Source organism: Hirundo rustica, chromosome 6, assembly GCF_015227805.2.
Source record: "Hirundo rustica isolate bHirRus1 chromosome 6, bHirRus1.pri.v3, whole genome shotgun sequence".
In the NCBI taxonomy this organism is placed as follows: Eukaryota; Metazoa; Chordata; class Aves; order Passeriformes; family Hirundinidae; genus Hirundo; species Hirundo rustica.
In genome coordinates this window covers 45548591-45561905 of record NC_053455.1, presented here as the reverse complement: position 1 = coordinate 45561905, position 13315 = coordinate 45548591, and the positions used below count along the sequence as shown (strand labels likewise).

At 41.2% G+C, this 13315-nt stretch overlaps 1 protein-coding gene across 9 annotated transcripts in view; it reads right to left on the bottom strand.

Moving 5' to 3' along the window:
* The window catches only part of LRRC56 (leucine rich repeat containing 56), a 62063-nt gene extending 51975 nt beyond the window's left edge, over positions 1 to 10088 (bottom strand). For 2 of the 9 annotated variants that reach the window (XM_040067301.2, XM_040067309.2), the window contains exons 1-2: positions 9695 to 10047; positions 7625 to 7763 (exon numbers count right to left, since the gene is read on the bottom strand). In XM_040067301.2, coding sequence (XP_039923235.1) covers positions 7625 to 7642 — 18 coding nt within the window. In that variant the 5' untranslated portion in view covers positions 7643 to 7763; positions 9695 to 10047. Of the gene's footprint in view, positions 1 to 7624; positions 7767 to 8670; positions 8818 to 9072; positions 9214 to 9694 lie in introns of those variants that run through there. The other 7 variants (XM_040067305.2, XM_040067306.2, XM_040067307.2 and 4 more) reach the window with 7 other exon arrangements.
* Positions 10089 to 13315: the final 3227 nt, after the last annotated feature.

Here is a 13315-nt window from a genome sequence, read left to right as displayed (position 1 = left end):
TTGCAATACATAATTTTCCATTACCTGTTCCTTTTTCTAAAGAAATCTAGAATTTCTCAGACTTTTTCCCCTCTACTTTCTTTAGAACAAGTCAGTATAATTTAGTCAGTATAGATTTACAAGAGTCACCAGTTGTCCAAGAAAATTAAAGAACCTTCTGTGATATGAAGACCTTCTGGTGTTGCGGTCATTTTCCTAAGGAATTATTTTGGTCAATAACTGATTTGGGGTAGAATATTCTTGTCACACAAATTCTGGAATCCTTTGCAAATTGCACAAGACTTGTGTAGGATTGCGTGCAAGTACTGGCAGTTCTTTCTAATTCAAGTGAGGATTGTTATTATTCAGAGATCATCTCATATGTTATCAGAACAAAGTGGAGCAGTAGTCAGAGAACACTGATGTAATGTGTGAGTGCAAAATGAGATAACAGTAGGATTTTGTAGATGCAGGCTGCAAAGAGTTAACACACTTGCATAAAGCAAATTACTGTTCTCCCTCTGTTGGGCCATCACCATCACATTTCAGAACATCCTCAAATCTTTGTAACATGTTGATACAGCATTTGCTTTAGGCTTGACAAGGAGATCAATTTGTGGCTTAATATCTGAAGTAATACTTTGTTTTATACTTCCTGCTATTGATCTGCTCTTGTAATTACTGTAACATTGGATTAGTGAGGAGAAAAGTATTTTCATTACAAATTGTTTGGGATCAAGTTGAATTACTGTCAGAAAACAAAACTGGTTTTTTACATGTTCCTATCACTTCAAAGCTTTCTCCAGAGAAGAAAGAATCTCCTCCTGAACATGGATCAAAATAACATGCTCAAAATGAGACTGTAGAAACATGAAGAGTGCAGGAATCCTACTGGTGAGGTGCCAATATTTCATAAAATCCATGAAGCTCTGAAATCTCCAGCACTGTGTAGGAGCAGGAAGGGGGCCTGGCACACCATTTGTCCTCCTAGACACAGGAGTCACAGTTCTCGTTTTCATCAGGTCCATCTGCTAAACCTACAGCTCTGCCAAACACACAGGACAAGGCAACGCTGACCCAAAGCAGTGATAGCCTCAGCGGGACAGTTTACAGGGACCGCAAAGACTTTTGTTGTCACTAAAGAGGTCTGAAAAGCCACGAACATGAAGATTTCCTTCACAGAGAAGGGGGTTGTATTGGCCGTATGTTGGATCCATGTGCAGAACAGAACCATTCCTGCAGTGCTTTGTGGGACACACAAGGATGGAAGCTAACTGAACCTAGCAAAAACCTGCAGTGAATCCAGTGGGACAGCACAGCAATACCGGTGCACTCAAAGCATGAGTGTGTCAGGGGAAGGGAAAATGGCTGGAAAGAATGGAGTTTTATACTGCATGTGAACACTGAGAAGAATAAAAGATTGAAAGAAACCAATAAATTTGTTTCTTCAGGATTTGCATAAAAAGTCTTAACCTGGCAGGCTCTTACTTGTGTGGATAACTAGAAGCAAATAATCATTGTGTGCAGGAGACATCAATGACCAGAGCAGTGAGATGGAAGATTCTGAATTCCACAAAGAGTTAATCTGCCAACCTTCTCCACTGCTGCCATTCTCCTTACCCAAGTGAGTGTGTGTAATCATGGTAAGTTATTCAATTCACAGACACGTTGTGACAGTTCATTAAAAACTGCAGGACATTTTCAACATATATAAATACCAGTAATAAAACCCATTATTAAAATTAAATGATCCTTGGAACAACATGTTATTTTAAATCCCCTCAGAATACTGTAATTTTCTAAAAAGAAATTGGACGAGAATAGTTATTTGATGTTCTTCGAGTCTGACAATCTGGTAAGACTCCAAGATTTTAGCTTCCTGCTATAAGATTTATTGAAAGTCTGTGATAGGATTGTGTATTCTTCATTAAATATATATTAATATACATTTGAAATTCAGCAATTGCCAGAAATGTTTGACTTAATATTAAACATGGCTTCTTAAGACTGGGAAAGAACCTCTGAATTGTGTGACTAGGCATGATAATTTCTAATGCAGAGTTCATGACATTACCTAAACACCTTGTCCAAGCAATTAAATTAATTAAATTAATTAAATTAATTAAAAACAAAACCAAAAAAAAATCACCCCCAAACAATGGTAATTAATTGAAATTCACTCTAGGAAAGGCATATACTTCTAATGTTAACATCCCATACAAAAAAGAATCTCTACTGCCTCAGGCCAGCTTCTCAGCCAGCATCCCCTCCTGCTCTGTGGCTACTCATGCCTTCACTGGACACGATGGGTGCCATTTCAGTGGGGGTACTGCAGTCTCTGGGCCCTTAGCTATATTTTTTGGTCACCAGCCAAAATATTCTCTAGGAAAAACAACCATTTGAGAACCACTGTGCTATCTATCCCTTCATGACAGGAAGCCTGCACTGCAGACTTCCATTTTGCTTGTCTTGCATAATATAATTTTTGTCTGTTTAATTCAGAATCACAAATTACAGTAGTGCCCATACTGTTACCACTGACACAGAATGAAAACAAAGAATTTTGTATTTACTACGGATTTGACAAAACGTTTCGTTTACAAGTCCCCAGGGAACTATGAGTGCCCTAAGTGTAATTTTGCACAAGTGCACTGCAGATAACCTCTTCTGGAAAATAACTGGAATTTATTATGATGTCATCAGGAAACTACTGTTACAATAATCCACCCATAATGGCAAAAACAGTTCCTGCAACATTCATGTAATATAAAGCATCCTGCAATACATCAGTCTGTTTTAGCGGGTGCAGCTTCTAAAAAGATGAAAAATAAGACACCAGTTGTGTTATTAATATAACTTTTTTTGTGTGTGTGTGGCAACGACTATACAATCTGATTTTAATCTTATGGTTTTGTTAAGCAGAACAAGGTAACAAACACTTCAGTAATGCTACTTTAATATCAAAGGCTCATGCAAGCACTATAAAGAACATTCATAAATATTCCACTTCTGTATCCCACTAAAGAAAAAATGCTTTTAAGGGAAAGCTGAATATTAAGATAACAATATCCTATTTAATATAATTAAAATTTAACCGACTTTAATGACACTGAATGACTTGAATGTTTACAATTATATTTTTGTGTAACTGTTCAGTCAATTTGAGGCCTTGTTTCAAGCATCCAAATGTGCACACAAAGCAAGTGTGCTGATTTATCTCATTGTTTACCTTCCTTATTTATGGTTTTAAAGGCTGTATGAGTGCTCTGACAGTTCTTTGCTATTAAATATAAATCCTGCTCTACAATTACCACAATCATGGCAGGTGATCCCTGGGATCTGTCCCACAGACTCCTCAGGGAAAGCTCTTGGGAGCTTAGTGGACGGTGTAATACCCCCGTGCATGGAGCTGAGTTCAACCTGTGCTGTCACTCAAACCAGCAGTGATCCCAGAGAAGAAAATGCATGCTACAAACCCAGACAGAGTTGAGATAAAAAATGTCTAATATTCTTTTAAAACATAACAGTAATAATAAAAAGGCAATGCCTTTAAATGTCACCCATTTCTCCTTTATATATCTACAGATTCGATGTAGATATATAAAATAATAATTTCATAGTTATGGTTGCATATAAAATACTTTCCCCCTGAGATCCTGCTGAGCAGGGTGATGAGAAATGTTTCATCATATGAACTGGCAATGCCCCTATATTACATAATTCTGGAGCTAGCTTGCCAAATTTTTAAGGAAATTTCCCTGTCTGACCAGCCAGGATCCACTCTGGCAGTCACACTCCCACCACCCCAGACTTTCACTGCTGAGACCAAAGTCCCTTCACAATGGGTGGCTCCCGTGGCCCCATGGGTGCCCCTCTTGGTCCCTGCACACCCCACACTCACAGTCAAACAGGGTTTGGCTCAGCCCTGAGTTTCTCTCAGCAGAGTCTCAGATGTCTGGATCCTCTAAGTAATTAAATCGTGGTGCAGCAGCACAGAAACTGTTCAAGCTGGTGCTTCTGCAGTAGGACCCCCAACAAAGGGATCCCCAGGTTTTGTACTCTCCATGCCTGTGATAGTCTGGCATCTTTCTGCCGAGCCCTTGGCCCCTGCTGTGTCCCAGTGTCCGGTCACCTGGCCAGTGCCACAGCTCCCTGTGCAAAGGGTCAGCACCATGTCTGCCAGCCAGGGCACACACCTGCACCTCCCACTGCAGCTGCACACCCAGCTACCTGTTCTAAGGGTATTCCTCAACAAAACATCCTCATAGCAGGATGTAAAAGCAGGTCACTCTCCATTATATGTCCTATGTCAAAGGAAAAAGAAACCAAAGTCCAATCTATTTGTTTTAGTTTTTAGAGTCCTGTGGTGGAAGGCAGTCAGTGGTAATTCCTGTCTGGCTACAAATGTTCATTGATTTTCTCTATACTGCAAGTCTCCAGACAGTGGCTATGGATGAGTATGGATTATCTAAATCCTTAGATGAAACTGCAAGCTGCTACAGACTGAGGGGTTTTCTCCATATATGGGAAAAGTTCCTGCTGTAAGAAAATGTCTCAAGACACTCTTCTACTATCTCTCCCCACAACGAGGCCTAGAAAAGCAAAGTAGAGAACAGGCTATGGGGACAGCTGGCAAACAACAGCAGTTATGGAAAAACAGAGCTCCAAGGTAGCAACACCTTCACTCTCAGAGGATTGCCAAATGCACTTCCATTAGTGGACTAGATAACAGTAAGCCCCTCACCATTTTATCAAGGTTGCCAGAGATCAGGAAACCACATTTGGCCCTTCATGGCCACAAGTTGCCACAAGCTTTTATCCAGTCCAGAGGTTAAATAAGGGAGAGATGAGACCGGCCTAGTTAAAATCCTCTAGTCCTGATGTAGGGGTCCTGTCATGTATAGCTAATGACAAGGCACACACACAGATCCTGCCTTAAATGTAGATGTCACTGGAAGATGTATTTACCTTCCTTGCATTTAAAATGCATAATTCAGCAATTACTTAAAAACTCAGATGCTGGGCATGTTATTAGGCATACTAAAAAAGGACATAAGCAAAGCAAGGTTTTGAAGAATCAGTAGCTTTTCAAGATGAACAAATATATTCTAACCCATGGACTCAGAACTGAGTGACAGTCCAAAGCTGCAGAGAAGAAAAACTCTATGGTTTTTGTCTTCACAGCAGTTTTAGGTATCCACCATTTTGAAGAATTTCCAGATTCCAGCTAAGAAAAGGACAATAAAAACAGACCTTTTTTTTGCCCAGCTATTATTGTTTTGCATCTATTAGCCTTTTAAAATACAAACTTCTATGCAGGATGAAAATGCATCATATATGGCACTTCTGAGTTTCAACATGCCCTGATTGTCCTCAAGCAATATTCAGTCCATTTTGTTTGCTAATCAAGCTATTTGAACCCAGAGATCCCTCCCCAGCCTGCAAAGCCATTTGGAAGAGCTGCTGGGAAGTTTCTGATTTCCAATGTGTTGCTCACATGGGACTGATTGTACAAAAAGTGTTAGATTCTAGATGAACTTGTAGAAAAACACTGACCAGTGGGTGATGCCACAGGAGCATATTTGGTAACAGACATTGCCAAAATTTTAGCAAGGGCAGAAGACGCACAGTTGAAAAGGAACCTTGGGAAATCAGTTTGGGCTACTGATGAGGTGGCATTATAACCATCCTGCTGGGCCAAGACAACTACTGTAGTCAGAAACAGATCCTTTAAAAACTCTATCAGAAGCAGAGAGAGTCCAAAGTGATCCTTTCCCTGGCATGTTGCTGTAATTTCTGGCAATCAGCATCTTCCCAGTCTAAAAAGTGAGTTGTGTTCAACTGCTGGGGAGGTGTACAGGGAAGCAATTATTTGTCATGTCTCAGGACATGACAAATAGTCATCCAATGACTAAAGAAGACACAGAAATTTCATCAGAAAACAGTTTTAAAAACTGAGAAAATGCATTTTTGCATTGTATTTATTTAAATTGTGGAAGACAGGCATCAGTTGCTTGGAGGCTAAAATTAGAAATTAGGTCAACAGCAGTTAGAATTATGGAGGATACATCCAACTGTCCATGCCATTCATTAAATTATAGCTTTCTTTTGCATCATCTCGTTTCATCTCCTCTTCTCTCTGAAGCATTTCATGGAAAGAATTTCTGCCATTTACCCTCCAGGATGATCAGCTTTGCACATAAAATTCAAGATATGGCCACAGAGGCAGTACATGAACCTCCACTGTTTTCAACCCCTAGTCTCAGAAGTTTTAACACTGTTTGTCTCTTTGACCAGCTGCAAGATAATATTTTCAGAAAACAAACACAATAGCTGAATGCTCTTTCCCAAGTATCAATAATTCACTTAAGGCCGTTCATTCTACGTATGTTTTTTTCCCCCCCACTTTGAACTTGGGTGGATACTCCATTAAAATAAAGCAAAACCATGCCCAATCACCCCATCAATTAGGAACAGTGTGGGAAAAAAAAAAAAAAAAAAAAAAAAAAGAAAGCCAAGGTAGTTTTAGAGCTCCATTCTAAAAAATAATTTAAAATAAAAGATGTAAAATATGCAAGATTAACAGCCATCTTGTTATACTTTAAATACTGCTTCCAGATGTGAGAAGCTGTAGTCAAAGAAACGTACGATTTCTAATTTTTTTTTTAGTATCAGATAATGTTTCTTTGAACTAGCCAGAGTCCAATCTTTTCCTTTTAATACAGACATGTTAGTATTTATTGCATCTACCATGGCAAATCTGGTCTTCTGATCTGCATTATAGCAAGTACACATGACCCTACTGATGTAAAATAGCCTTTGCTTCCAATTTTTTTCAAGCCCACAAGGGACTCCATAGAAGGTACAAAACCACTAACCATTATAATAGTAAACTAAAATTATGCAGATACTCTAAATAATTAATTTCTGTGAAAAGCTCAATAATTTCCCAATTAAAAAAAAAAAAACCTCTTCATAATTCCTCACAAATAAATATGAATCCATTTCCATTAGTGACAAACATAGCAACCCCAAATTTATGATATGTTGCATAATGTTATTATTTTGCAGCATTTTCATCCTACTTCAAACATTGAGGATAAATGTGATTTCTTTAACTGTGTCCCCTAAGGAACTTCAGTTAGAAAAGCATCTGCATCACCATCAATAATATCATTCCAGTCCAGTGCTAAACTTGTGTTTCACATGGAATCTGCACCCTGCTTTACATAGGATCAGGTCCCTTGAATTGTGCAAGAACAGGCTGATGGCAGCCCAGGCCATGGGCAGAGCCTGCTCTTTTAGTGACTGCAGGGTACAACTAACAAATTGAGCTGCCTACAGGTAGCTGTATCCATACATCAAACCCTTGAGAGGTCAGACCTACAGGAGCATAGTCATTCTCAATGTTAAAGACAAGGGAGAGAGCACAAAGTAGAGAAATAAAATCCCACCACAACAAAACCTGTTAATGCCAGCAACTCTGAGATCTGACATGCCTGAACACTGTACTTTTAACCCAAGATTTTAAGTGAACTGAAACCAGACAAAATAACATGAAGAAAAACAATACCATTATATGGGAGAATAATTTTAAAAAGTTCTGAAACATTTTCAATAATTTGTACATTTGAAACTATTTTACCTTTTCTTCCAATGCCATTGTTGTTCTGCATCATTTCCCATTCCTCTCCAACAGAGATTTTAATTTAGTAGCCACAGCCGTTTAACTTCATTTATCTTGACTGACAGGTGCTCATAGTGTTATTTAATTGTTCCATGTCCTGCTAAAACAACAGTAAGAACATAGTCTTCAAGAGAACAAAAACCAAAACAAACCAAAGAGATTCTGAGCACTTAGCAATTAATAAAGAGAAGCACTTTATTCACTGTAGCAGCAGAAGCCCATGCTCAACAGGGCTTAAAAGTGGAACAGGACACAACGCAGTAGAGCCTAGAAGAGCTTAATGAAAGTGTAATTCATTAGAGTTCCCAAAGAGACCATGAAAAGGTGAAGGACTTGATAGAGAAGAAGCTACATAGTTGAGGGAAAAGAAGTTTTTTACTGAATAAAAAGAACACTGAATTTCTGGTAGGAGTAAGTTGATTCTGTGTTAGAGAAAACATCACCACTGGGGTAGCATGAGATAAAAGGTTAATGTCAATATTTAGCATAGTTTCACTGTATCACTTGTCAGAAAACATTGCCACGTAAAAGCAGTCAAAATGGAAAAGAGTAGCAGGAATATTTATATCGGGAATCACTAGCTAAAGAAGGCAGGGGCACAGCCAGGATAGTACAGGCCTCACATACAAGACAGAGGGAGAGCTGAAGGTATCCAATGAACTAATTACTGGCTGCTAAGAACTATGGGGGGGTAAAGCGAGTTTCTTGCTGACAGAAACCATTTTCCACACCACAGAGGGGTCATGAACAGGACAGGGAACACTCCTGAGCCTCTTCTGCAAGAAGCTGAATGAAGCTTAAAACCCGTAAGTCCTAAAGCCCGGCACGTCTCTTCAGCCCTTCAGGAGAAGCTGAGGAGTCACTAAGAAGGAGCAGGTTCTCTCAGTGTGAAGTACCTGGGGATACTTCTACAACTTACACCTGCCCAGGATTATTTATTCATCAACTTTGCTCTCCTCAGAGTGCCACCAAAACATAAAAATTAAACAGGCTGTTACACCTACCAGAACATAAACAGAGACTTTCAGTCTCAGAGCTCAGGCACTTTCCACCTGCACCTAGGCTGGACGGCTACAGTGTGCACATGCTTTGGTGGGGTCTTCAAACTCTGGGAAGCATTGGAGGTGTCCCACTCCAACCTGCGTGACCCACAGCAGGCAGTGCGTCCCGCACCGACCACCATGGTCCCCACAGCGGCCTTTTCTCAACGCCCCTTAAACCCGGCTGCACAAGCCCCGGGAAGGGAGGGGGACGCAGCCCCACGCCCACCACACACACACACACACACACACACACACACACACACACACACACACACACACACACACACACACACACACACACACACACAGACTCTCCCGGGCTCCCGCCGCCCCCTCCCTCGCTCCTCACGGGCCGGTTCCTACCTGCCGGAGCCGCGGGGAGAACGGGAAAGCGGCGGGAGGCGGCGACAGCGGCCGCCCGTCGCCCGGCAACGCCGCGGGCCCGGCACCTGGAGCGGCCCCCGGGCCCGCCCATCCATCCGGCCCCGGCCCCGCCGGCAGCACGGGGAGGAGAGGCGGGAGAGCCTCCCGGGCAGGAAGGGGTCAGGGCTGGGAACAGCAGAGGAGCGTGCTCGCAGCGGGAAAAGTGGCGAGGCAAACCGAGAGAGCAAAATGGGGTGGGCGCGGAACTGAGGACGGGAACGGCAGCGGGACCCTGTGGGGGATTTGGGTGACAGGGGATCAGACGGCTGAAGGAGGGGTTGGGGACATCTCTGTTACACACAACGCCCAAAATCTTTGCCGCCCGATGAAAAACTTTGTGCATCATCATGCACCCGAATTGTGTTAAAGACCAAAAAGTGCAGCTTGTGGCAGATAACAAGGCTGTTTTCACCGAATGATTTTGCATTTAAAACGAAAACCAAATCCCCCAAACCCCCCAAACAAACAACCCCAAACCCAAAACACAAACCACCAAAACCAAACAAAAAACCCCCTCATCCAACATCTCAGTGCAAGAGCGCAATTCTAGTGCAGTTCTTACCATTCCCACTCACACTTAGAAGATACCGACACTTCCACATTTCAATACGGGATTCGTAAATCAGGTACCTAGAAAGATGTAATTGTGTGCTCAGTGGTCCCACGTGAAAAGCCTGCTTTTCCAGGTGTTTACATTCAGGATGGTCCCCAGCATTTTCTTGGGAGCAGCCCTTAGCACTGCTTCTCTTGGAGGCAGGAAGGCAAGAAGTCTAGCGGGAAGGCACAGAGTCCTGCCTGCCATAAAGGAGAGGCTGGGGTTTTGCAGTACTCGCAGGCAACTCACCCTCTCACACTTCTTTGTGAGGATGTGGGAGAGCAGCAGCTGCTGGTGGATTGCATCAGCATTTCCTCTATAATGACATTCAGTTTACTTTAGGGTTTGAAAACACTTAGACCATGGGTCAGGAAATGTGTTGACTCCCCTCTTGCAGGGTCTGACGGTCAATTAACATCAGAGACAATCACCAGGGGCCTGATTTTCCAAGGTGACGAGCACGCTCAGCTCCACCTGGTGTCATTGCAATCCAGCTGCCCATCTTCACAGGAAGGAAGGCAATGGGCCTTGACGTGCTCCAGGAAGGTAGTGTGATTCAGTGAAAACAATCAGGCATCTGTCCCTCGAATTTTATTCCAAATTCTGCCATATTTTTTTCCCCAGGTAACTAGCTCAAATCACCTTGACTCAGTTTCACAACATACACCTTCTTGGGACACACTTCCCAAAGATTATCTGTGGAGTACATGTATTGTGTACGCGCACATCTGCATGTTTTGCTGGAAATAATCTACTTATGGCCAATGCGGTCTGAACTACTTGAAACAAATAAAAAAAAATGCATCTTTCCATCACTGAGGAAGAGAAATTTCTGGCACAATTTCAGGGTAGATTCAGAAGCTTTACGTCTCTTTATTCAGAGTTACTGTAATTGTGCTGGCACTGTTCCCAGAGCTGAGCTAAGGTCAGTGAGAAATCCGTAAATTAATAACTGTAGAGCTGATGTGATCTCTATCCAGGAACCATATTGTACAATCATGAAGCTTTATAAGAAAGAAAAGTTATGTTTCAGTTTACCCAAGAAAGTTTTAGACTCTTAATATTGACAATTAACATACCTTGCACCTACGTGGAGACAGTGGACCTGATTCTCATCTCACCTTTACAGGAACTCCACAAAATGCATTACTCTGGATTAATTCTATTGGTGCTACCCAAATAAACAGGATTTGGGTGAAGCCTCCTCTGAAAGCCAAGCCTAGATAAACATATTTTTCCTTTGGGAGTCTTATTTTACAAGAGGATATTTCTCTGTTCTTCTGGTTTTATTCAGTCACAAGCAACATCCAATGAATCCAGTCTATAATTAATATTATCGATCAATTGATAATTGCTGTTGCTACTTGCATAACTAACATTTAAAAATTTAATTATCCTGCAACTCAGAAACACAGAACCAGAGGGGACTACTTTCTGGTCAGAGGAAAGTTTTCTGCTATTGCACATAACCCATCAGAGTAATTTAGGTATGTATCAGCATCTCTCCCCTTCTGAAAGGCTGTTCAAAGTGTCTCTCTGAAGACAGTTCCCCTTGCAGCCTGATCTCTTACCTTCATTAGTAAGTCCTGTAATCACCTTTTTTCTTGTGAGAATTCATTTTCTAGCACCACTGAAAATTTCATAGAATCATAGAATAGTTTGAGTTGGAAGGGATCTTTTAAAGGTCATCTGGCTCAAGTAGATAATACAGAACTAGGTTTTTCATCTCCATTTCATACAAAAAGACAAAAATCAAAACTAATCTGAGATTAAGTGGAGAACTCATCCCACGGTACTGCCACCCCCATCCAGACTGTGGTTCTGCTAGAAAATTTTCCCATCTTCTTGTATTGCATGATAAGCAGAACACTGACAACTTTGGTAGTTATTCTCTTGGGTAAGAACTAGCAGCTACTGTAGCATTTTCAAAAAAAAAAAAAAAAACAGCTCAGGTCTGCAGAAACAGCTTTGAAGTCTCGACTGTTGGCATTAACATCATGATTTCATGTGATTGAAGTCACTGTGCTCAGGAGATGACGTAAGAACAGTTTCGACCACAGCAGGTGTTTAGAAGTTCATCCTCAGAAGCAATTAATGAGGTTGAGAGGGAAAAACCACTGATCTGAAGATCCGGAGCATGACAGGAGTCTGTGAATTGAAGTTATTTTTCTGTCACTGCACCTGGCATGAAAAGAAAGGGCAATGAGAGAATCCAGTTAATAAAACATTTTCTCTGATTCAATGAATCTGGGCATTTGTTTTTGCTCCTTTTCACAGGCTTATGTGAATTCATAAACTGCAATCAGAAAGGAAAGCTTCATCAGGAAACATGTGGCATTTTGTACAAAACTGTATCTTTTCAAACGGAACTAGACCTGGAAAAACTTTTGATAACAGTTTTTATAGAGTATTTTAACTCACACTGAAAGATGGGCATTCATAGTTTTATGAATGCCCATCTTTCAGTGGGCATTATATAATGCTTCTATAAGCCAGCAAATCAAACTATTGATGTCACCAAAGTTGCACAGAAACCCCGTGTGTGGACTTTGAAGGTGACCACGCACTTCCGAGGTCCTGAGCCAGTGCTGAGGGACAGAACCTGTCTCCTCACACTGCTGCATGCTCACTCAAGGAAAAGTGAACACCCTCCTTGGCTTGGTAAAATTTTGGGGCACTAGAAGGCAATAAAAACAGCAAATGGTACCTTGTCATGGTGTAGGGTCTCTTAGGGAAAAGGTAAGCTTAAGACAGGCTTCCATTTTTTCGGGATATCTCTTTAGCTTAAACCCTGATTCAGCTCTGCTGGGAGGGAAGAACTCTAGTGGAATCCCACTTGCTTTCAAGCAATACCTAGTGCAGATGCCACACCAGAGAGATCTTTCCTTCCTTTGTACTACTGCCTTAGAAAAGCTGATTCTGGTTCATGACTGAGATTCTATGCAGAAGTAGTTGCATTACTGTGCAGTCAAGATGATTGATTGGGATGAAAGACACAGAGTAGCAAAGGTGAGATAGGGCCCTGTATTAATATTTGAGCCACTGAGCCAGGGCTGCCTAATTCCAGAAGGTCTTATTTCCTATTTCTGCCTTAATAATAATGAAAAGCTGTAAATAAATAAATTAGTAAACGCAATTATTTTTCTACCTTTACATTTTTACAGGAAAAAGGAAAGCAAAAGCTTCTTATCTGAAAAAAAAAAAAAATAAAATACTGAGAGACAGAAAAGTATGCTTATACTCCCTTGTTTATATAATTCCTGACTCAAGATGAATCAATGATAACTTGAAATGCCTGTGTATAAATTATTATTGTTTTATGCTTCTGTTCAAGGCCCTCTTCCTTTCTCAGTTTCTTTGGGATCAAACTATTTCCTGGTTTTGGAAAGCTCAAGGATGCTGTCTGCACAGATATGCTTTTCCAGTGGTATGGGACAAGTCCAAAGCTTCTCTGCAGCTGCCAGATGGTAATTTTTACCAAGGAATTGGTAAGTACAAAACCCAGTGTTGTTACAACTGTAGCACCGCTATAGGGATTCATTCAGTTTTGGTGTATCACGGTGCTTGTTGTGGCAGGAATCCTCTACA